Source organism: Cupressus sempervirens, chromosome 5, assembly GCF_028749045.1.
Source record: "Cupressus sempervirens isolate cs-2001-9-10 chromosome 5, ASM2874904v1, whole genome shotgun sequence".
Lineage (NCBI taxonomy): Eukaryota > Viridiplantae > Streptophyta > Pinopsida > Cupressales > Cupressaceae > Cupressus > Cupressus sempervirens.
In genome coordinates this window covers 720,798,422-720,823,549 of record NC_143122.1, presented here as the reverse complement: position 1 = coordinate 720,823,549, position 25,128 = coordinate 720,798,422, and the positions used below count along the sequence as shown (strand labels likewise).

At 36.2% G+C, this 25,128-nt stretch overlaps 2 protein-coding genes across 2 annotated transcripts in view; one reads left to right on the top strand and one right to left on the bottom strand.

The window, feature by feature from the left end:
- Nucleotides 1-24,684, bottom strand: part of LOC149558017 (ER membrane protein complex subunit 7 homolog) — a 44,693-nt gene extending 20,009 nt beyond the window's left edge. The window contains exons 1-4 of the mRNA XM_089832456.1: nucleotides 24,263-24,684; nucleotides 15,096-15,139; nucleotides 14,825-14,933; nucleotides 11,403-11,466 (exon numbers count right to left, since the gene is read on the bottom strand). Of these exons, the coding sequence (XP_089688582.1) occupies nucleotides 11,403-11,466; nucleotides 14,825-14,933; nucleotides 15,096-15,139; nucleotides 24,263-24,357 (312 nt within the window). The 5' untranslated portion in view covers nucleotides 24,358-24,684. The remainder of the gene's footprint in view (nucleotides 1-11,402; nucleotides 11,467-14,824; nucleotides 14,934-15,095; nucleotides 15,140-24,262) is intronic.
- Nucleotides 20,885-21,786, top strand: LOC149558018 (uncharacterized). Its single transcript, XM_089832455.1, has 2 exons — nucleotides 20,885-21,165; nucleotides 21,288-21,786. The coding sequence occupies exons 1-2, from the start codon at nucleotides 20,960-20,962 to the stop codon at nucleotides 21,724-21,726; spliced, it is 645 nt and encodes a 214-aa protein (XP_089688581.1). The 5' UTR covers nucleotides 20,885-20,959; the 3' UTR covers nucleotides 21,727-21,786.
- Nucleotides 24,685-25,128: the final 444 nt, after the last annotated feature.

Here is a 25,128-nt window from a genome sequence, read left to right as displayed (position 1 = left end):
GGCCCCTGGGAAAAGCAGCAAATTCGCTACAGCCTATTCAGAACTTGGAACGTGAAGGGTTTTATTGGCTTGTTTCGACTTATATGCATTTCAAAATTTGGTTGAGAGCCTCTTTAGAAAATCAATGTCTATAATAATCTGTTGTACAGCAGATGCAAAGCTTAGCTATATCATTGCCTATTTTCCTAAGATTTCTTCCCAGGTTAGGACTGTGGAGCAGAGGTTTAAAGGCAGGACCAACAATTCTAGGGTTCTGAAGGTCAAGTACTTTGCTGATGGCCTGTATGGAAATGATGTCCATCAAGTACATTGTACTGGACAAATGCATGGTGGCCTGTATTACGATGATAGATAAACGTCTATTATTAGTTAATGGTAATCTATTTGTAATCTATTGTAAATATTAGAATGTCTCTAATATTTAGTTAGCCATAGATAACTGTTAGTTTTCTCTTAGACGATCGTTCCCTAAGGAAACATCGTTCCATTCTTTTGTATATATTGACCTCTCGGCCCTGTTAATAACAAGCAAGTATTTTACCAATTACTTCGTAATATGGTATTAGAGCCAATGCTTTAAATTTTTTCAAAAAAATTTGGTGGTCTGAGGGGCTCTTAGTTCACTCTTACTTGGGCTTCTCCAAGGAAACCCATGTTTCAGACTTCTTGTGTTTGTTTTTCTTTCTTTATTTCAATGTTTTAGAGATTTTTGTACTGTACATGATATTACAGTATTATTAGTATTAGTTTCTTGTACTTAACATTGATTTGGAAGTGTCCATGAAGAGCTTTATGGTAGGGAGTTCATATTACAAGGTAATTGGTAAATACTTGCTTATTAATAACAAAGACCGAAAAGTCAATTTATACAAAAGGAAGAGACGATGTTTCCTTAGGAAACGATCGTAAAGAATAGAAACATTCTATTCCAGAGAAAGCAAAAAACGAAAGCAAACTAAAGCTAAAGATATTTACAAGATAACCATCAACTAATAATAGACGTCTTATCTATTATTGTAATACCCTCCCTTAATGGTTAATCTATCTAACACACCAAGCTGTCCTCTGAATTTGACAAACTTATCAAGACCAAGAGGCTTGGTGAGAATGTCTGCAGTCTGATCTGAGGTAGGAACATACTGCAGATCTATAGTCCCGTCTTCAACCAGCTGTCGTATGTAATGACAATGAACATCCACATGCTTGGTTCGTTCATGGAAGACTGGATTCCGTGCTAACTTGATAACGCCTTCGTTATCAACAAACAGAGTAGTCGGTCCTGCTGGTGACATCTGCATATCCCCAAGCATCCGACGAAGCCAGACAGCTTCACATCCTGCCTTAACAGTCCCTCTATATTCAGCCTCTGTAGAAGAGAGAGAAACTGCCTGCTGCTTCTTGCTGGTCCATGTGACTGCACCGGATCCCAAACTGAACACATATCTAGATGTTGACTTTTTATCATCAACAGAGCCTGCCCAATCTGAATCTGTGAACCCACTGAGTTTAGGATTAGAACTCCGAGAATACAGAAGTCCATAATCAGAAGTGCCCTTCACATAACGAAGCACACGCTTTGCTACCATCCAATGATCAGCCTTAGGAACTGTCATAAAGCGTGAAATATAGCTGACTGCGAAGCTGATATCAGGCCTAGTAGCAGATAGGTAGATGAGGCTGCCTACTAGTTGCCTATACGTAGTATCATCAACGGAAAGAGAATCAAACTTGGCTGATAACTTGAGACCTTTCTCCATAGGTGTAGATGCAGGTTTGCAATCCTGCATTCGGAATTTGTCTAACAAGGCTCTGGCATATTTGGACTGAGAGATGAATATACCAGAAGACTGTTGCCAAACTTCAACACCTAAACAATAATGCATGAGCCCAAGGTCAGTCATATCAAAAGATTGGCATAAGTGTTGTTTGATTCCCTGAATCAAAGATGCCGAACTGCCAGTGATGATCAGATCATCCACATAGATAACCAGAAGGATGATGTCACTGTCAGTAGTCTTGATGTACAGATTTGAGTCTGAAGAACTCCTCTTGAAGCCTTGATCACTGAGGTACGTATCAATCTTGATGTACCATGCCCGAGGGGCCTGCTTCAAACCATAGAGAGCTTTTACCAATCTGAGAACCTGATGGTCTTTACCAGCAACCTTGAAACCAGGAGGCTGCGTCATGTAGACCTCTTCATGGAGATCACCATTCAGGAAAGCACTCTTTACGTCCATCTGATGGACCTTCCAGCCAAATTGTGCTGCCATGGCTAGGACTAATCTGATGGTGCTCATCTTTGCAGTAGGAGCGAAGGTCTCCTCATAATCAATGCCCTGACGCTGAGAAAAGCCCTTTGCCACTAAACGAGCTTTGTACTTATCCAAAGTACCATCTGATTTGTATTTGATTTTGTAGACCCATTTGCAGCTAATGGGTTTCTTCCCTGGGGGAAGATCAGAAAGGACCCAAGTGTTGTTCTTCAGCAGGCTCTGGTGTTCAAATTACATGGCTTGTTCCCACTCTGGAATTCCTTTAGCCTCGGAATATGTTTGAGGTTCAAACACACTGTGAATGTTGGCCATAAGAGCAAAGTTAACAGAATCTATAGTTTTGCTCTTTTTCCGAGTAGTTCTCCCATCAATGAGCTCATCATCATGAAGATCAGCAAGTGTCTTAGCCCACCACTTAGGCCGGAGAGGAGAATGACCAACAGTAGTATTAGGAGATGCTTGATCAACAGGACCCTGATCAGAAGAATCTGGATCAAACTCAGGTGAAGCATCTTCAAAACGAGGTGATCCTGCAGGAGAAGCCGGAGGTGGCTGTATAGGTATCACTGGCAGGACTGGAGCTGTAGTAGCTACTGGAGCCCTCCCATCAGGTGGACCTAATGGAAGCCGAACTCCCAAATCATGAACCTGCATAGGATGGTCTGCTGGATCAGGAACAGGAGAAATAGGCATGAATGGTCCTCGCTGCTCATCAAAGACTACATCGCGGCTGTATATGAGACGAGATGTCTCAACATCAATAAGGCGGTAGGCTTTGTGAAGACTGCTATATCCAGCAAGCATCAGTTTCTGATTCTTGGCATCCAACTTGGTGCGTGAAGCATCAAGGATCCAAACAAAAGCAAGAGAGCCAAAAACCTTCAGGTGACTGATTCTGGGCTTGCGACCTGACCAGGCCTCTTCCGGAGTTTTACCTTTGACCGCCACTGTGGGTGACCGGTTCAACAGATAAACTGCAGTGTTAACTGCTTCTGCCCAAAAACGCTTCGGAACATGTCTGTGTTCGAGCATGGAACGAGCCATCTCGGTGATTGTCCTGTTCCGATGTTCAACTACACTGTTCTGTTGTGGCGTGTGGGGTGTGGTGAACTGGCGTTGGATGCCATGTGTATCCAAGAAGCTGGAGAAAACATTAGAACAAAATTCCCCCCCATTGTCTGATCTAAGAGTAATAATAGATTTCCCAGACTCTTTTTCAACTAAGGGTTTAAACTTCTGAAATACAATAAATGCATCGGATTTCTTTTTAAGGAAATACACCCACATTTTTCTACTGAAATCATCTACAAACAACAGAAAATACTTGTACCCAAGAACAGGAGTGGCCATAGGGCCGCAGATATCAGCATGAACAAGCTGAAGTACTTGAGAAGCTCGCCAAGAATCGCCACTGGGGAAAGGTGTGTGATGTTGCTTCCCAGCCTGACATGCGTCACAAACTCCAAGGTGTTGGGTTTGAATCTCTGGCAAACCAAGAACAAGCTCATCTCGAGCAAGTTGTGAGAGATAATGCACATTTAAGTGCCCATATCGCTGATGCCAAAGTGTGCTGATGGAAGATCGCCGAGCAGCCATAGCTAAGTCCTGAGAATCACCAGAATCAGTAAGTCTGAAAAGACCATGATCCTCAAGACCAACTGCAATAGTAGACTTAGTTGCCCGATCAGTGATGGTGCATTGATGTGAACTGAAGGTAACTGCCAAGTGTGGAGAATGTCGCAGCAACTGACTGACCGAGAGTAGATTTAGTTCCATCCCTGGAACGTAGTGCACATCAAGGAATATGAGCTTCCTCCCAACAGACTGAATTTGAATGTTGCCTTTACCAACAACCGTGTACTCTTCTCCACCACCAAAGATAACAGAATCTGAATAAGGCTGGTAGTCAGTAAACCAGTCTCTGCGGTGAGTGAAATGTCGAGAGGCACCTGAATCAATGTACCAGGCAGATGACTGTACATGATCTGCGGGTCTTTTAGCCATGAAGGCGTAAAAGGCAGATTCCACCTGCTCAGTGTGCTCTGCACTGTTCGCTTTGGGTTGCAAACCTGATTGCTTAGACTGGGCAGCTAAGCGTTTCCGACATGCAACCTTCATGTGACCATACTTGTGGCAATAGTTGCATTGAATGTTCTTCTTTTTGGTACCATCGGATGCTGGAGCAGAAGACTTCTACTGAGATGGTTGCTGAAACTTGCCCTTATCCTTCTGAAAGGATTTCACAGCAAAGGCTTGCTCAGTGGAGGTGGAACTGGAGCTGCTACCGAACTGTTGTTTCCACCGATCTTGCTGAAGTAGCAGGGTGCAGAGATCAGTGAACTTTAGATCAACACCAGTAGATGTGATGTTGAGAGTCTCGATAAAATGCTCATAGGAATTTGGTAAACTCCGAAGAGTGATTACCACAATATCCTCTTCCTCCATCTTGCCACCGATGGCAAGTAACTGATCACGGATTTCCTGAATCCGATTCAGGTGTGCCTGGAACGAGGTGCGCTCATCCATGACAATAGAAAACAGAGTGTTTTTCAGAAAGAAGGCTCTGCTCTTGTCGGAAGTCTCATGAAGACCTTTTAGATGTGTCCAAATTTCGGCCGCTGTCTTGTCGGATGGAATCTGAGAAAGCTGGTCATCAGCTACGGAGAGTTTGAAAAGCATTACTGCCTCTCGATTGTTCAGATCCCATGTATCTTGATCAGGACCCGGAGAAGTCGGACGCTGCTTAACACCCAGAACAAGTTGATCGGTGTTTCGATATTCGAAGATTGCGATGATGCGCTGCTTCCGGGTTCGATAATTGCGACCATTGAATTTGGAATTATGCTCGAGCAGAATATTTGTCAGAGATGCCATGGCACGTTTTTCAATGAAAAACTGTGAAAATCTGTGAAGGCACGTTCTTCGAGGCAAAAATACAGAAGACCCAGAAGAATTAGAGAATGACCCAAAAGAGAGGTCGAAAAAACCAGAAGGAATTTGCTGTCGTTTTCTGAATCTGCTGGCTCGAAAATTGAGGCACAAAAATCGAGGCACCCAGAAAAAACGGACGACAACCCAATTGAGCTCTCGAAAAACCCACCAAGACTCTGCAAACAAAAAAAAATTTCAACCCCAAAAATTAGGGTTTCAGAAAAAAACGGCCCTAGCTAAAAAAAGCTTGAAAAAACTTCAGATTTCTTGATGAAAAATGGTCGAATCTGCTTCCCAGAGCATGATGACAGACTGAGACGGCTAAGAGCATGAAGATTTGATACAGAAACATGCAGATTTTCCCCCCAAAAACGCGAGTCTCCAAAAAATGGCCACGATTTCCACGCGATTTGCAGACCCGTAATTCGGGAATTTCTCCAAGCAGAAAAACCCTAGGTGGGTTTTGGAGAAATTAGCTGAAATAATTTTGGAAAAATTTAAACAAATAATTTCAAGAAGAAATTATAAATTTTTCCGAAAAAATTTAAGCTCTGATACCATATTACGAGGTAATTGGTAAATACTTGCTTATTAATAACAAAGACCGAAAGGTCAATTTATACAAAAGGAAGAGACGATGTTTCCTTAGGAAACGATCGTAAAGAATAGAAACATTCTATTCCAGAGAAAGCAAAAAACGAAAGCAAACTAAAGCTAAAGATATTTACCAAGGTTGCATGGGTACGTGGGTACGGGAACGGGAACGGGTACGGGAGCGGGTACGGGTACGCATATTTTTCAAAATAGGGGACGGGGGTACGTGTGTAAGCCTAATTTTTTCTATATAATTAATATTTTATAGAAAATATAAAAATCAAAATATCTGTCATGAGTCATGACATTGAGCATTCAAAACAAGAAATTTGAAAATATAAGCCATAAGTCAAATATATATATATGCTATTGCTGAATGTTTAAAGTATTTTTCATAATTGGGGACGGAGGTACTTGGGTATGGCAAACTTACTTAAAATTTACACTTTTATATTTATAAAAAATCTGATTTTATGAGTCATGACAATGGTTTTTCAAAACAAGAACAGTGATAAAGTTTGCAAATGTAATGTACTGTTTTCAGTTTCAGATTTGCTATATGTTTGAAATAATAATACATGATAAATGCTTAGATGCATAACAAAGAAGGCAGACTTTAAACATGAACAAGAAGATCCTAAACCATATGACAATGACATATTGCAAATGATAAACTTTTAACTTGAACAGTGATAAAGTTTATTGTTAATGAGTATCAAAGTTTCAAACTGATTTGGTATTGAATTAAGTTTGATAAACAACAAGCTAATACAAAAACAAAAAACCAAAAAAAAAAAATCAGAATCTTAATCAAGGTCCTTAGCTATGATGCTCTCCACCGAGTACCCGGTACGTGGGATACGTGTACCCGGTACTTGGGTACGTGGGTACGAGTACTAGGGGTGTGGGTACGAGTACCCATGCAACCTTGATATTTACAAGATAACCATTAACTAATAATAGACGTCTTATCTATTATTGTAATAGTTCATTGTCAAGCAGCAGTGTAGAGTAGCTACCCTGATTACAGATTACCAAACAGATATACCCATCTTTGCATGGGTTATACCTATCTTTGCATAGGTCATCTCTCTTTACTATCCATCTGCCAAAAAATAGTAACTAAAAATTTAAAATTAAAAACCAAACAACTTTTTTATATTAAATTGTCTTTACCAAACTTCTACCATTGCTCTTTTTCATTAAAATCTTTGAATGTTGATTCTCCAATTCAGATATTGGTTATTTGGCTGTTTTCATTTCTTGGTAATGATGTTCCATGCTTGTGAGACATTTGGAGACCATGTATAAATAGGATTTCAAGACCTCCGAAAAGTCACGCCCATTAGACGAATTTAATTATATTAATATTGATTATAGTATGTTTAGTTGGTTAGAAAATATTTAGTATTGATTAGGGGTTATTTAGTCAATTAGAAAAATATTGTAATATTAGTAAGATTGTCTTGTTTATCAATTACATATATTGATATATTGATTGATAACACTAATGATTGTGATATATGATCAATATTTTGTATTGATAACATGCATTATTTTAATCTAATATTAGAATAGATATATTTATCAAACAATAAATATTTTTATTAGTATTACACTTAATTATTTCATCTGTGTATACTTTAATGGGTGTCCATGACAATATAGACATTATCTCTTTATCTATCAATTTGGGCTCATGACAAGTCCACCCTTCCTCAAATTGCTGTCCTCAAGCAATTTCTATTTCTCACTTGGTATTTTATAACTTAGACCTTATCCTTTAAAATCAAATGTTCTGATTATTTTTCAAAACAATTTTTTTTTGTAATGCCTCTAGTAATTAGCATGTGTTTTAACCTCGATTCCTTACTTTGCACTTATACTTATCCTAAGAAGAGCATGGATTTACATATCATAGGGTGCGTGACAGCAGTATATCCTATGGCTTTACTCCGCCTCTCTCTACATAACACCATATATCAACTCCCCGCCTCATATAATGCAATAACCCCTATTTGGAGATTGTTCATAAATAACGTTTAATACTAATTATTATGTAATGAAATGAATTCAATTTTAGGAAGAAGTGTATAATTTGTAATGCATTTAGTGATTAGCATGCTCAAACCCTAATTCCATACTTCCCTCCTATACCTATCCTAAGGAGAGTGTGGATTTACTTGTCGTAGGGCACTTGACACCAATATATCCTCTAGTTTTATTCTGCCTCTCCCCACGCAACACCAACTATCAACTCCTAGGAGTATAGTAAGATAAGAGAATAATATTAATGTCCAACAAAAGACCACAAGGGTTTATGGGACTGAGCACACAAACAAAAGAGTCGGCCATAGCAGGACCACCAAACGATGACTAACAAGAAACAAAACAAAACACGAAACCAAGAAAACCAAGGTAAGGACTAAGGATCCTTCCTTCGTACAAAGAAATCAGTCATAGTAAGAGAATAAGGGAGTTGGTTAAAACATCTTAATCGTGTTGCATTTACAAATTATAGAATTCATAAAAATATCAGTCATCTCAATCCCTTTCTATTAACATACATTTAGTTATGTGTATGTTGAATAGGGTCTCACTTAAATCTTCATAATATGTACATATCATCATTTATAAGATATCCGTTATTTACATTTATATAACCTTAGCTTACCTTAGCTATTTAACATATTACAAAAATGCAATCATGAAAGAAAGAAAAAATTATTCATATATGTATTTGTTTATCATACTGGTATTTTGTTAGCAATATATATCTTACAAAAAATATTTGCCAACGTACATGTATCCTTGTTAGTAAAATAACTTGCCACGTACCTTACCAAGGGCCCACAATGCCTTGACTTTGGTAGTCACTGAACTTACTGTGATTGTACGATGGGTCTAACCAATAAGCAATTGTCCTTATCAAATATGTTTTGTCATGGACACTTTTTCCAGTGGTGCAATTAGAAGCTCATATGCTGATGATTTGGTGTGTGTTTCTCTTACTTTATCATTGTCTTTCCCTTTCCATTTTCTTATTAAAAATTAATGTGACCTGTCCAATCTTTTTTTCTGGTATGAGATACCCTTTGCTCCTGGGTCAAGTCAGAGTGGTCTTTGGCTTGTTCGCTACTTTATACATTTGTCTTTCTTCTCTTTTATTGGCTGTTCCTAATATTAATTTAGTCGGGTAAATATGCTACTCACCTTAGTGGTGGATCCACTATATTCAAGCTTCATAAGCATCCCCAACGTTTCACTTGCGCTCCACTAAGCTCAAACTTATATTACAGTCTACACAATATTCTGCCCTTATATTTGTATTCAGCAAAAAGATGCCCATACTCTGATAGTTTCACTTTAGCCAATATTTTTTTTCCATTTCCATGCCATTTGTTGTCAATAGCATGCTCAATCTTTTATGCTAAAATATTATGTATTTTATTATCTGAACTAGCAATCTTTATTCCCAAATATTAACACTTTTTCAAAACCACACCTTTCTTCCAGATATTAGACAACTGTTGATATTATTTTATGTATTACCCATTCATAAGGAAGGATGAGTCAGTGTGTATTTGGTGAAACTCCGTTCGGTTTAAGTTTATCTTAATAACCCCAGTTTATATTAATATTGTATGAATAATTCACCATGATGAACTGCTGAGGTTTGCAATGACTCTAATTTTGCAAGTTGGAGTATTTGTCTCTTTATATCATTTTGGAAGATTGATGGTCCACATTATAAGATTATATTTTAAACCTCGTTAACTATTTGTGGAAGGCATACAATGAAATTATTAAATATTTTTGTGATTATATCTCGCCTGTCTTCTTCAGCATAAGGACTCGATTCATAGTCTACTTTTCCTAGTACTGGACTTAGCATTTGAAACTATGGTGATTACTTTTTCCATTCTAAAATTATTTTTTGATGTTGCTATCCCTAATGTGTAGTTAAACACCAGGCTAAATGGATCTTGCCAATCAGGCAAGTATTGAGCCTGAATCGTATTCAATTTACTCTGATAGTCTTTCCTTTTTTATTAGACTTCCTAATCAACATTCCTCTGAATAGTTTATTCCACAGAAACATCCTTTATTATTCACATATAATGATATTGCAACGAGTTGTATGTCACCTTTCTCCTGCACTATGTTTCTGCAACTATGATGCTACTTCCGATGGATGATTTGATGCTCTTCCATAAATAATTTCTCCAGAGTTTAGCATTTTGGGATACATTTTATTCCACGAAAGAATTCACAGTGCAATAAATGGGATTGTGCTTCATATCATCTCTATCTTCTGCAACATCTATACTCATTATTTGATGTATCTGTTGTTCCCTCGATCTTATGCTCATTCTATCTTCTTAACACTTTTCTGAATCTCCTACAATAGATATATCAATCTGCAACTTACTAATCTCTGTTGATTTTTGTTTTTTACTATGTAATGCCTCTAGACAGATGAAGTGTGTCCATCTTTCATGATCAATCTTTGTTTTTAAATTCATATTTTTCATTTTATCTTTACCCTGCAGGATGGCAGGACCATTGCTCTGATACCACTGTGATGAACCAAACTTCTACCATTGCTCTTTTTCATTAAAATCTTTGGATGTTGATTCTCCGATTCAAATATTGGTTTTTCATTTCTTGGTAATGATGTTCCATGCTTATGAGACATTTGGAGACCATGTATAAATAGGTCATCATGACCTCTGAAAAGTCACGGCCATTAGATGAATTTGATTATATTAATATTGATTAGAGTATGTTTAGTTGGTTAGAAAATATTTAATATTGATTGAGGGTTATTTAGTCAATTAGAAAAATATTGTAATATTACTAAGATTGTCTTATTTGCCAATTACATATATTGATATATTGACTGATAACACTGATTATTGCAATATATGAACAAAATTTTGTATTGATAACATGTATTATTTTAATCTAATATTAGAATAGATATATTTATCAAACAATAAATATTTTTATTAGTATTACACTTAATTATTTCATTTGTGTATACATTAATGGGTGTCTCTGACAGTATAGACATTATCTCTTTATCTATCATTTTGGGCTCATGACAGATGTCAACAAAAACAAACACTTAAGGAGAAACCTCCATCTCCTATTCTAGGATGCTGATGAAACCTGCAAACTAGAGTAGATATCTCCAAATATACCATGGACTAAGGTTACCTATATTAGAATGCCACAAGTTATCTGCAAGATATACGTTATTTAGATATCTTGACCTTTATTTATTTCAAAACTGGCAGATAACATATTGATCGATTTTGGAAAACCCACAATAAATGGATTCTCACAGAAATCCTTGGTACCATAATTAGACTATTTCGTTACAAACCAACTCATGGAATGCTAAATAAATAGAATTGGTGTGGTTGTTAAATTAATTTTTCACCAAATACACACTGACTCCACTTTCACAAGTCTCAAATCACTATCACTTCCTTTACTGGTAAGATAAAATAAACCATAAGTAACCACAATTTAGAATCTTGCTCTAACCAAATCATGCCATACTTTTGTCCAATGAGAAATCAAAAAGCATACCGGAGAGAAGAAATAGCCCAATGCAACCACTTCAATCAGATGAGTTCCAGCTGGGACACCATAGCTTTTATCAACAATTAAGGAATTAATTCTCCAACATTTACAAGATAACCATTTGATTACTATTAGAATTGAATCATGAAGACTACCAGAGGGATATAAACATGACAGTTTTAACATCAAGTATACTTCAGGACAATAAAATTATTGAATCCCTGATGTAAATTACCATCTATTATTGGATTTGTATATCACATTAACAGGCTTTGCTTTTAATGAGCAATATACCAAACTCCATCACAAGATTAAGGTAGGATGCATTACTTCTAATTTTTAAGTCAATAATGATATGCTATTATTTCATTTTCTCAACATTTTTACATTTGGTTCAACATACGCATCTGTCTCACACTTTGCAGCCATAGTGGACAACCATTATTACAAAGATAAATTAATGTTAATTTTCCCAATTCAAAAGTACAATTTTCTTAATACAAAGGCTTCAAATCAATTTATTATTTGAATAAATTCCTGCGATTGATATGAATTAACTCTAGTTGGTAATTATTAAATGGAAGTAGAAGATAAAGCTGCTCTTTTAGATTCTACTGTCATGATTTTGCTTCTATCAAAGTGACTCCCCAGACCATACTTGTTGCAGAATGTTTGGAGGACACTTGATGTTCTTTTATATCAACGTAGAGAGGGCAGCATCATTTACATATGGTAATGGTATAATGGTCCACTTGGTGCAATCAGTGCAGCCTGCCTCTTTTAGATATTTGTGTAATATATCTAAGAATATTTAAAAAATTCAAACTTGTGTCATGTAGAGATGCCAAAGGTTGGCTACCACTGCTATGGGATAAGGCTGTTATATAAGATTACATTGTCATGATTTGGCTTCAATCAACATTGATCATCAGACCACGGTTGTTGCAAAATGTTTGAAGGACTCTTGATTGTTTTTTAATATCAATAAGACATTTAGTACGGAGAATAATATCATTAACATATTCTAATACTGCAACGGTCCCTTTACTGTCTTTGGTCCCTATGCATGCTTTCTACCTCTGTTAGGTATTTTTTTTAATATATCTGTGAATATTTAAAAATTTCAGAGACATAACATGTTGAGAGGCCAAAGTTTTAACACCGCTTCATGAGAAAACATTTCATATAACTACAAAAGTATAAGATTGTTTCGTATTTTGTAGTGTATGCTTGTTTATTATTAATGTACAATCGCTAGTTTGGATACCACTGCATGAGAAAACATTTCATATAACCACCAAACTATAAAAAGATTGTTTTACATTTTGTAATGTACTCTTTTTTATCATTAATGTACAATCTCTAATATCATTCTGGCTGTTTTGATTGTTAAAGTTTTGAGTTCTAGTTTCAGCAAGCCTTATGAGCTGGTACTAATTAAATATCTCTTTTGTGGAGCATACTTATTGTCTTCATCATTTCTAGTATTCTGTTTAATTCTTTTAGAATGCAACCAGAACAGTAGCGTGCATGACTTAAGTCTCTTAAAAAGAAACAAGAAGTATTCTCTAATATTGATTTTGCATAGGAAGAAGAACTGATCACGTTATCAAAAATAAGTTCTTGTCAAAGGAAAATGGGATACTGTATTATGTTAAAAAATTAAAATTTGAGTAACCATCCTAATATCACGATAATAGATACTTTCTATTATCTCTGTTAAGCATCTAATGGTTATCTGTTGTAATCTTTTGTAAATATTAGAGTGTTTCTAATATTTAGTGTTCTGTTTCTAGAATAGAATGTTTCTTATCTTTACGATTGTTTCTTAAGGAAACATTGTTCAGTCTCTTGTATAAATTGATTTCTTGATCATTCTTAATAACAAGCAAATATTTTCTAGTTACTTCGTAATATGGTATCAGAGCCAATACTCTATATTTTTTCAAAAAGAATTATAATTTCTAATTATTTGCCTTTTATTTTTTAAATTATTTACATGCATATTTGCTTCCAATTCTCTCTATAATCCAACTAAGTTTTCTGATCTCAGAGATCTGAATCCGCTGACTTCTAGTTCGGTTCTGCAACCCTTTTTTGTCCAGATCCGTCTATTTTTTCTGCACATTTCTGCCATTTTCTGTGGTTTTTTTGCAATAGGGCTGTTTTTGTTCAAAAACCTAATTTTCGAGTTCGGAAGACTTTATGATTCAAGATTCTTGGTGGGTTTTTCGAGAGCTCAACTGTGTTGTCATCAGATTTTTCTGGGTGCCTCATTTTTTGTGCCTCAATTTTTGAGCCAGCCGATCCAAAAATTAACAACATATTCTTTCTAGATTTTTTCGAGCTCTCGTTTGGGTCACCCTTCAAATTATCTAGGTCTCTACTTTTTGAGAGTTGCATGTACTTGCATGTTTGTTGCATGTACTTGCATGTTGTTTGCATGTGCTGCTTTACCATGCAAAGTCTCATGTTTTACCTCCCTTAAAAATTCTAGTTTTCATAATTTTTTCCCTAAAAAATATTTGCATGTGTTTCTATAAATTTTCCTTTAAAAATTTCTGATTCTGTAATTCGCAAAGTTGTGGGATTCTTTTGTGAGTTTGTAATTTTTTCCTCAAAAATTATCTGTTGGGTTTTACCATTTTTGCTAAAAATATGAAGCTTTATAATGTTGGGTTTTGATTGATTTTTCACCTTTAAAATCATAGACTTTTTGCAATTTGTTTTAGAGCATTATGCTCATCTGCAAAGTTTTGGAGCATTATCCAAAGTACCATCAGCAGACATCCTTTGCTCCAGATTCGAAAGGTTTCAGGAAAAAAAACTTTCAATGCAACTATTGCCACAAGTTTGGGCACATGAAGGTTGAATGTCGGAAGCACTTAGCTGCCCTATTAAGCAATCTAGTTCGCAGCCCACAGTGAATAGTGCGGAGCACCTTGAGTAGACAGAATCTGCCTTTTACGCTTTTTGACAGCTTTGCGCTTTGCAAAGATTAACCATTAAGGGTAATACGATAATAGATAGTTTCTATTATCTCTATTTAGTATCTATTGTAATTTTCTGTAAATATTAGAATGTTTCTAATATTTAGTTTTCTATTTCTAAAATAGAATGTTTCCATTCTTTACGATTGTTTCTTAAGGAAACATCATTCAGTCTCTTCTATGAATTGGTTTCTTGATCACTGTTAATAACAAGCAAATATTTTCCAATTACTTCATAATACCTAAGATAGAACTACTTTGGAAAGTATAGCATAATAGCTTTTAAGTGAGCTTTTAAGTGAAACAAAAAAAGAAAAACTATCTTCAGAATATTTTTAAAAGTAAATAAAATAACTGACAGTTCGAATCTTTTGGACTTTAGAAGCCAAATGCATATGTAATAGGGCCTATGAATGCTCCTGAGTGTTCAAAGGATACAAAGAGAAGTAACCATCTGGTCTGATGAAAGAAACAGTCTCTCCTCCATTCAATATGACCTTTATATTTCCAGTTTTGCTGGGAAAGCCATGTCCTTTCCCTCCAAGGGCTGTCAAAAGCAATAACAAGATTAAAACCCATATCTTAAGGTTACTGAAGATAACTAAAAAGGAATGCCAATAAGACATTGCATTATCTCTGAAGGCTGGAGAAGAAAGGGCACCAAGTTAAAAATAAAACAGTACTAACAATCCTTCATCTAAAAATGTACCTTCTGTTTTCACTCTACCAATAACTGTGTAGCCATCTGTGTTTCTGCAAAACAAGATCCACAAAAAATCTTGAATTATTGCTAAAACCACAGTGTTGAAGCTAACTAGTCACTTCATGATTGCAGAATGCCATAGTAAATCAAATTTAAGATGATATTTGTAGAGCACAAGTTTATAATGAGAGATAGAATGAATCGGTAAAAGACAATCCTTTTAACTTTTCCAAATTAACAATCACAATAAAATAAAGTCCACAATATAAACAATTAAGAAAAAAAGAGCACAAGTTTCATGTAGAAATTCTTTCAAGAGACAATCATGACAGAAGATTTGCTCGTATAAAAAGTAAAACATCTCTTAAAAATTTCGTGGGCACCAACCTGCTAGAGACATCAATCCCTACTTATATTTGTAGGCCCCAACCCATTGGAGACACTTACCCTGCTCATAAACGTCCTTCAGATCTGTTAATAATGTCTGATTTTTAATAACCTGAGATCTGTTTATAAGTTTGCTAATTAATAGAAATATATTAAATTTATAACTTGCTTTTCACATCTTCACATAACCTTGCTTTATACCTCATCAAGCATAATCCCTCGCCCAAAGGATGGACTCTCCTAAGACGGACAATCCTTTCAAGGTGGGTTGGCCCTTACAAAAATATGCAATTACTAATGTTGAAATTTAAATCTCAAGGTGAAGTGCTAAACACCAAGTGTTGGCCAGCATAATTTGACATGGGTCAGCCCTCACAAGCATAAATTTCCAATTTATTTATTGGAAGTGTTAAAAATCTCTAAATTGGTTGCCAATTTAATTCCTTCATTTCTGCTAATGTTGTCAGCCATGATGGAAGACAACTAGTCACGTTTGGACATAATTTGCTTTAGCAGTAGGAAACCTTATGACAGCTCAGATTCTGATTGGTTACCTTAGGTTTCTTTTTTGGCATAAATAACAAAAAAAATGCATCCCCCTCGTCATTTGGTGGCAATTTGTCGTACAAATACCTTGTTAATATATAATGCTCCCCCTTACTCTATTGCTGGCACTGTCTCTACAGCACCTCCTTTCTCCACTTCATCACCTTCAACACCACTAGGAAAGGAATCCTCAGAGTTGTATGACAATGCAGTGATGAACTCCCCCTAAATAATGTATTACCTTAAAAAATTAATGAATTGGATATTGCCCCCAACTTCTGTCTAAGGTACTCAAAAGTTTCTTTTGGAAGAGGCTTTGTGAAATTGTTTGCAACGTTTCCTTGTGTGGCAATATAATCTAACTTCACCTGTTGGCCTGCAACCTCTTCCCTTAAGAAACGATATTTGATTGGAAAACATTCAGTTCAGTTCTGCATCACAAGTTTCTTAGACATTGTGATTGCACTTGTGTTATCAGTATCACAAAATATGGGCATTGTATGATCGTTTTCTACCTTGATGTCCCTCAAAATTTGCTTCATTGAAAGGACCTGAGCACAACAAGAGTATGCTGTTATATACTCCACTTCTGGTGTGATAAGGAAACTATTGCTCATTTCTTGAGCATTATATAAGACTATTTCATAGAAAGAATACACCCCCACTTGTGCGTTCTGTCATCAATGGTATCAGCACAATCAACACCAGTGTATGCTGTTAAAGTGGAATCAACAACTCTTGAGTACCATAAGCTGATATCCAAAGTACCTCTTAGATTTTCAAAGATACATTTAACTTTTTGCACATGAATTTCTTCTAGAGCAGCCTGAAACCTTGCCACCTGACCTACTACTTCCATGATATGAAGTCTTGAACCTGTCACATATAACAAACTCTCCGTCATTAACATCTAGAGATTCTGATTAGGCTCAATGGATTCATCATCCTTACTCATTTTGCATCATTTGACCATGGGTGATACTCACAAGATTGCAATCCTCCATCTTGAATTTCTTCAACATCTCCTTGATATACTTGGTATGCGAAATAAATATTCCTTTATCTGATTGAGAAATTTGCAACCCAAGGAAGGAAGAAAACTCGCCAAGCACAGACAATGGACATTTCAAAACTCTTTTGCACGTTAATGGAAAACACTTGACACATTTGATTACTTACCTTCAAAAATAATACCATTCACGTACACAAACAACAAACTGATGATCACCATCAGTTTAAATATGTAAATTTTCTCATCAAGACCTCTTTTAAATCCATGTTGTGGTAGATACTTATCCACTCTTGAGTACTAGGTATTTGAGAGCTTGTTTCAATCCATAGAGTGCTTTCATCAACTTGCATACATGATCCTTATTCTCTAAAAAGGGTGAACCCCACAAGAGTTCAATCTACACCTCTTACTGTCACCAATCATATGGCCTGAACAGCCACTCTCTATATAGTTTATACTATATACCATAAATCTTTCTCATTTTAAGCATGTACAATGGTTTGTACAATAATGGATCTTGCATTATCCTCCTTTTGCTTAGCTATAGTATCCTCCTTGTTTTGTTTGGAAGGTTCTAATAAATCACATACAGCCCCAAATTGTTGCACTTATAGCAAATAATATTGTAGTCTACTTTAGGGGCAAAACAGTTATAAACTTATAGCTCTTATTTGTGAACCCATAAGGAGTTTTACTCCAACCACAATTTATTCCACGACTCCAACACTCTATTGCCTTATGGCCAAATTGATAGCACAAAAAACAATAACCAAAAAGAAAGTGTTGGAGCCTGCTTGAGTGTGCTCGTCTCAGAAAGGACATTTTGGATTCCTCCTTGTTAATTTTTGGAATGCCTGAATACAAAGGAGTTTGACTCTCTTTCGTCTTGTTGCTTCCACTTTTGATGGTTTTTGTTAGGAAATCAACATAAATGTTTGTATTTCCCTTATTTGCCTTCTTTGGTGACTTGACAGCTTTAGAATGCAAAGCTTTTTCTTCATAACCAATACCCGACTTAATTAATAGTGACCTTTGCTCATTTATAATATCATTCAAGAACTCAATACTCTATTCAAACTAACTGCTCATGTCTAACTTATCTATTGTTTCCTTCATTTCTTTCATCAATGAGACAATTTTGGGTTCAAGCCTCTCACACTTTTCTTCTTTTTCCTTAAAGTTGTATTCTCACTTCTTCCTTGATTTGTTTTGCTCTTCAATTTGAATTCACAGATTTATTATCATTTTCCAAAAACGGTAGTTTGAATATGTTTACATAAACTTCTCAGTTATACACACAGCTCATTTAGTATTTGATTTCAAAATAAGTCCAGGACATATTTTATTGACAAACCAATGGAGATCTATAGTGTAAAGCATAAAAAGTTCTTATTTTTTAAGAGGACCCTCATTTATTACCAAATTTTGTTCACCAGCCAAAAGACAAATTTTCTAAAACTGGTTCTATAAGCTTTAATTTAAATTGATATTTTCCATATTGTTTGGCAAGCCATCAATGTGTCGGGGCACTAAAATTACTAAAGATGAAAGATTAATTTATGGATTAATGGCTTCAACAAATGGTTAATTATATCAACATTAATCAAAGGGTCATAGTGTACTAGTATGAGAAAGCAACCACGAGAATGTCATCTAGGTTCAAAACCTTCTCTAGCTACATTAACAGATTCTTCCCTTGCACCCCTGGATCCTAGCAGTTCGAACCACGTTCATGGTTCTGGGCCAGTTCATTGTGGGTTTGGACGGGGTAACAGACCCAACCTATCATTCCGGCCTTGCAGAACCCATGCCAACCTGGGACGTATTTGTGCCTAGAAATTCACTATTAGTAATTTGACTTTTTAAAAAGAAAGTTACGCATTTTTATTTAGAAAAAAGTGCAATCCCGCCAACAAACCCAAATTTGACCTTTTAAAACAAAAAAAAGGTAAAGCCTATCTCATTGAAGCTATGTTCCCCGAGGACGCGTACCCGGCCTAAAACCCCCTGTTTCAGGGACGGGGACGTCCCGAGGACGGAGGGACGGGTATAAGACGTTCCCCAGCCGTCCCCAAATTCCCTTTTTTTGCAGGGGACGTTCCCGAAACTTGGGGACGTGGGGGGGACAAAAGGGGGATGGCCAGCCATCCCCGGTACGGAAAGGGGACGTCTAGCCGTCCCCCGACCGTACCGGGTACGGCCGGCCGTCCCCCTTTTTTGCAAGCTCAAAACATTTTTTAAAAAAAATATTTGTTGTGTCTTTTTTGGTCGGCTAGTGGGCCCCACTCCTCCAAAAACCCTAAAATGTATATAACTCAACACATTTAAATTGTTTTAACCATTCTTTGGTTTTCATTTTATGTTGCAGCCAGCTGAAGTTTTCATTTTGCAAGTAGAGGAGGTAATAGTTTTGCTTCCAAAAGCTTGACCAAGGGTTTGATCTTCTATTTTGTCCACCAAGTAAGTATAAAACTCTTTGTGCTTTCATCTATCATTTTTTTAATAAATTTGTAGCTTGCAAAGTCTGATTTTTTTTTATTTTTTCATTGTTTCAGCTCATATATCTATTCAATTGCATATTTAAACACAATGAGCAGCAATGGGAGTACAAGTAGTAGTAGTGGAGAAGAAAATGTAGAGGTTGATGTTGTTAGTAGTGACACTAGGCAAAAACCCAATCCTAAAGCTGATTTGTTTAAATGCCCTTCCGACATTATGAAGAATTTTGCAAAGGATCCTTTCAATAGGAAAAAACCTCTTCTCCAATATGTCACACCTAGGCCAAAAGATTAAAAAAATTCGGGAGGGACTAGGGTGTGGGATTGTCATGTTTGTCTTGATGATTTTAGGGGCAGCTATACAAGAGTGAAGTCACATTTTTTAGGTGTTACATGCCAAGGAGTCAAAGCTTGTCCTAACCTAACCAATGAACAAAAATTAGAATGTCAAAGATTGCACTTAGAGGCTGAAATGGAGGGGCAAAATTTGACAGTGACATCACCATCCATTCCCTCACAATCATCTAGGCATATTTCATCCGCCATTGGTACTAGTGGCAGCCCTAGTGGGTCTAGAGGGAAGAGAAAGATAAGTAGTAGTCAGAAGGGCTCGGTGGAAAGTATGTTTAATGCACAGGCAAAGGAGAAGTGTGAGGCATCCATTGGTAGATTCTTTGTTGCTAATGGTATCCCATATAATGCAGCCCGTTCTACTTATTATAAACAAATGGTGAAAGATATTATGAGCATGAATTCTTCATTTGTGCCCCCCGGTGAGCATAAGCTACGAACCACTATCCTAGATGAAGAGTACTCAAAGGTTGCTTTATTATTTGAGGATATGAGACGCACTTGGGTTAGGACAGGCTGCTCTATTGTGATGGATGGGTGGACCGATGTTAGACATCGGCCACTCATCAATATCATTGTCACATCCCCTGCTGGCTCTTATTTTTTGAGAGCCATAGATTGCTCAGGAAAGAAGAAGGATGCAAATTTTCAGTTCACCATTTTGCGAGATGCCATAGAGGAGATTGGGCCCTCTAATGTTGTACAGGTTATCACAGATTCTGCACCTGTGTGCAAATCAGCAGGTTTGATGATAGAGGGTGCTTATAGGCACATATTTTGGACCCCTTGTTGTGTTCATTCCTTGAACAATGCATTGAAGGACGTAGGGAAGATTGAATGGGTGAAGCAAGCGGTGCTAGAAGTTAAATAAGTGCAAATGTTTATTTGCAACCACCACACTTCACTTGCTCTATTCAGGTCCTTCTCTAAGAAGGAGTTCCTCAAACCAGCCGAGACAAAGTATGTCAATTATAATTATAGTTTACTTTTAGTTTGTTTTAACTTTAAGTTATTTAAAAAAATTAGTTATAAGTTTACTTACATGTGATGCTTTTTGTTTTAAATTTTAATCATTAATGTTTAAGTTTAAATTTTTAATTTTTAATTGTTGCTATAGGTATTGCACATATTTCATCTTGATGGAGAGGATGATTGAGGTGTATGAGGCCCTTCAATTGATGGTGGTGAATCCAGAGTGGGGACGATGGTCTCATTCTAAGTCCACTGAAGGAAAAGCGGTGAGGCAAAGGATCCTTGATGAGAGTTGGTGGTCCACAATGAAGTAAGTTGTTGGTTTTTAAATTTACTATTAGTCTTTTGCTTGCTGATTTTCCTACTAATAATCTTAAAATTCTTAAAATTCTAATTCTGATTTTTTTTTTTATTGGCATTTTGATCGTGCAGATACATTTGCTCTGTCATAGCACCCATTGTTGATGTCATTAGATATGCTGATACTGATGCTCCTAGTTTAGAAGAGATCTATGAGACTATTGACAGCATGTTGGGTAAGATGAAGAGAATTGTTGCGGCAAAGGATCCTACATTGGGCTTTTATGAGGAGCATATTAGGCCTATTGTGACGCGGAGGTGGAACATAATGAATACCCCGCTTCATATGGCAGCATTTGCTCTAAATCCCAAATGGTATGCACAGTTGGGTGGAAAGGGCCTCCCATGTGATGATCCTAAGGTTTTGGATGGCTTCACAAAAGCAATTGATAAGATGTATTCAGCTCAAGATGCCTCTACTCTTCGTGCACAGTTCCTTGACTTCACCAACCTTCATGGCCCAAACTTGGGTAAGCCACAAGCAAGGTTGGATAGAGTTGTTTTGGCATAGAGGGATCCTATTGGATGGTGGACTTGGCATGGGAGAGATACACCTGAGTTAAAGATACTTGCCGGTCGCCTCCTTTCACAGGTTGCTAGTTCTTCCGCTGCAGAGAGGAACTGGTCCACATATTCATATATCCACTCTATCGAGAGGAATAGACTTACCTCTAAAAGAGCGGAGAAACTAGTGACAGTGCATCATGCTCTTCGATTTGCCGATCGCCAGATTCCAGAGTATAGGCAGACACCAGCTTTGCGATGGGATGTTGAGCCTGAGGATGTGGCCCAGATAGATGAGGATGACATAGCACCAAGACTGGTTTGGGTTCCATTAGATGAGACTACGCTTCCTATGGAGGATGACAGTGAGGAGGATTCTGATTTTGATACCATGGATTAGTAGAGGCAGAATAGGAGCAGCAGTCTACTTCATTTTCTATGTTTTGCTTTTTATGTTGAACATGAACATGATTATGATACATTGATTATATGATACTTATTACTTTATGGCAGCCTATAGCTTTGGGCATATTTTGATTTTGATTTTCAGATTTATGATTTATCATGCTTATCATTACGAGTCTTATGATATTGACAATGGTTAATAACTTAATGTTCATTGTTCAGTGTTCTCTAATATTGTATTGATATGCATTTTGAGAATTGGATACTAAAATACTAAATAGTAAAATACTAAAATCGGATATTATTTCATAGATGGCATTCAAATGTTGTATGTTATGGTTCTATAATGTTTAAATGACATGCTTTGTGCTTAGTTTCATATGAATGACATGTATATTTACAAATTTCAATGTATATACTATATTTTAAAATTTTCTTTTCCTATATATATAGCCGTCCCCGTCCCCCCCGTCCCCAAAATCGCCAAAAAAATTTGCCGTCCCGCCATCCCCCGCCATCCCCGTACCGGAAACTTGGGGGAACATAGCATTGAAGCTATTGTGAATGAAAATAACATCATTTTACTGCATTGCAGAAAATATTTTTTTGCTTGCCATTGTACAAGGAGAGTTGAAAATTGATCAATGAATGCTCTAAGAAGGTTGTTGTGATATTCCTAAGCATGTGCTAGTGTTGGTTAGTTTTCAAAAAGATTGTGGAAGGAGAAACCTTCAAGAGAGGTTGGCTTTTTGTTGTTCTTTTTCCTTACTTCTTTTCTACAAATTATCTCTCTAGCTTGTTTTGAAGTTTTTTTGTTTTAGTTTGTGTATATCCATGTTGTTTATAGAACTTGTTTTAGGTGTTTCAACAGTCAAAGTGTGTCAAGCTCTACAAGCAAACCCCACTTCAAAATAAACCCATACTCTCCCCTATGGAAATATGTGGCAACAGTACAACTTCCTAGTGGAGGAAATTACACTTGATTGGTGGTCATTACAAAGCACAATATAATGTTTCTCAAAAGACTAATTGTCAACATCCACTCCAAGATCTTTCCATGTAACAGCAAAGGGGTCTGTCAGGGTTGTGATCCAGTTTTTCACTATCCTCATTGTAATAAGGCAGCACGTAACTCCAGCAGTAGAGATCAAAATACTGAAGAGTGAAGACTAAAGAAAATTATGACTTCTTTCGTCAGAAAAGCAATCGTCAACATCTGATCCAAGAGATTGTTGTGAAGTGGTAAAGTGGCATAGTACATACATTATGATTTTCAATACCATCGCCGTAGTAAATAAGCCCATTCCTCCAGCTGGAAAAATTAATGTAAAAAGACTAAATAACAAATTATATGCTGAATGTTTAAATATTTATTTTTAGTATTCCCATCAGAAGGCTATTTCTTGGCTTTCTCAGCACCTGATCCAAGATGTCAACGTGTAGCCTACATCGAGACCAAGGTTTTTAATAACCTTACTGCAATGAGGTGGCCTAAGTTCAGCAGGGGATATCAAAAAACTGAAGACTAGTGAACAAATTTTAGATCGATTCTCCGGATATCTAAAGAGTTGCTGTCAGAAGGCTAGTCATCATCACCTGTTCCAAAAGGTTGCACTCTAACGGAAACGTTGTCAATACTGTGGTCCAGCTTCGAAGTACCCTCACTATAATAAGGAGATCAATAACTCCAGCTGAATGATATCGAACTAGTAAGGACTACAAATCAAATTTGGAGTTGATTATGTGGATATTTGCTTGAGAGTTTTCGTCCTAAATCGAATTACGGATTGCCCGTACAAATATTGTTGTGGTGTACAGGGAACACCGTATTTTGTCAAAGTGAAATCCAGGTTCAAAACCCCTTAAGGCAATATTAAGCGACCCATACCAATCCAAGACCAAAGCTTACATCCGAGTGCGTTATAATACGTCGATAAAAATAAGGTAGACAGAGGTTTTTCTTAAACTTTTTTTTGATCGATGATTAAGCCGACTGTGTTTTGGGCGATTAAATACTACCTCTGCGACTGTACCTGATCAGAATTCACAATTCAAGATAACGATTCTATAACTTTAAAACTGACATGATCAAAATAAAACCTAGAGATTCAAATTAAAGTTCAAAATAAAGAGTCTACCTGTCGGGTGAAACAGCAGAACCGGAATCAAACAGAAGAGAAATGAAAGCCAAGATCACGCAGAAATTCAGAAATTTGTTGTAATTCGTCATCATCGTTTCCTTCAGGAGAATTTATTTTTAACAGACCAGGGTTTGTCGCGCGATGGTAGAGTAATTCGATCCCGGGACCTCTTTCAAATCCAGGTCTGTAAAGATCCGGACTTTGTTGACTCCGAAGGATTTTAGATTTGATACCTAAATTTAGGTGCACATGTAAAGTTAAGCGAGGTCAATTAAAATCTGAGCTGCATAACATGACACAAGTTAAACAAGAGCTCGGATGGAGCTGGAGTCCCCGTCTATCGTAACAAATTTAAGGCTAGCTCTGTTCTAGGATTAGAACATTGTTAATTTTGTTTAGTCTATGTTTCAAATTTAATTATAATTTTAAAAACTATCACATATTCTATATTAAAATTATGAAAATAGTATATGAATAAAGTATGTACATGATGGAAAGGTTTTTTATTTGAATGACAAAGAGATTAGTCACATTTGAAATTTTGAAAAATTCTCTTCAAACATAATACTCTAATTTGAAAGAGCCTTTTCCATACCAACCATTACAATTTATAATTTACAATCTACAAACTCAATCTAAGATTTAACATTTTTCTTATATATATATATATATATATATATATATATATATATATATATATATATATATATATATATATATATATATATATATATATATATATATTAAAAATATATATTATTATTTTTTATATACATTAAAAATTACAACTAATAAATCATAATCAAAATAATAGAGACCACCAAAATTAACCAATGCATCATAAATATATTATTTGTAAAATA

What these genes read in the sequence shown, in the direction of transcription:
- LOC149558018 (XM_089832455.1), top strand. Translation starts at nt 20,960, where the DNA reads ATGTTTAAGTTTAAATTTTTAATTTTTAATTGTTGCTATAGGTATTGC. An exon ending in AGTTGGTGGTCCACAATGAA is followed by an intron (nt 21,166 to 21,287) that starts GTAAGTTGTTGG and finishes TTGATCGTGCAG; the next exon opens with ATACATTTGCTCTGTCATAG.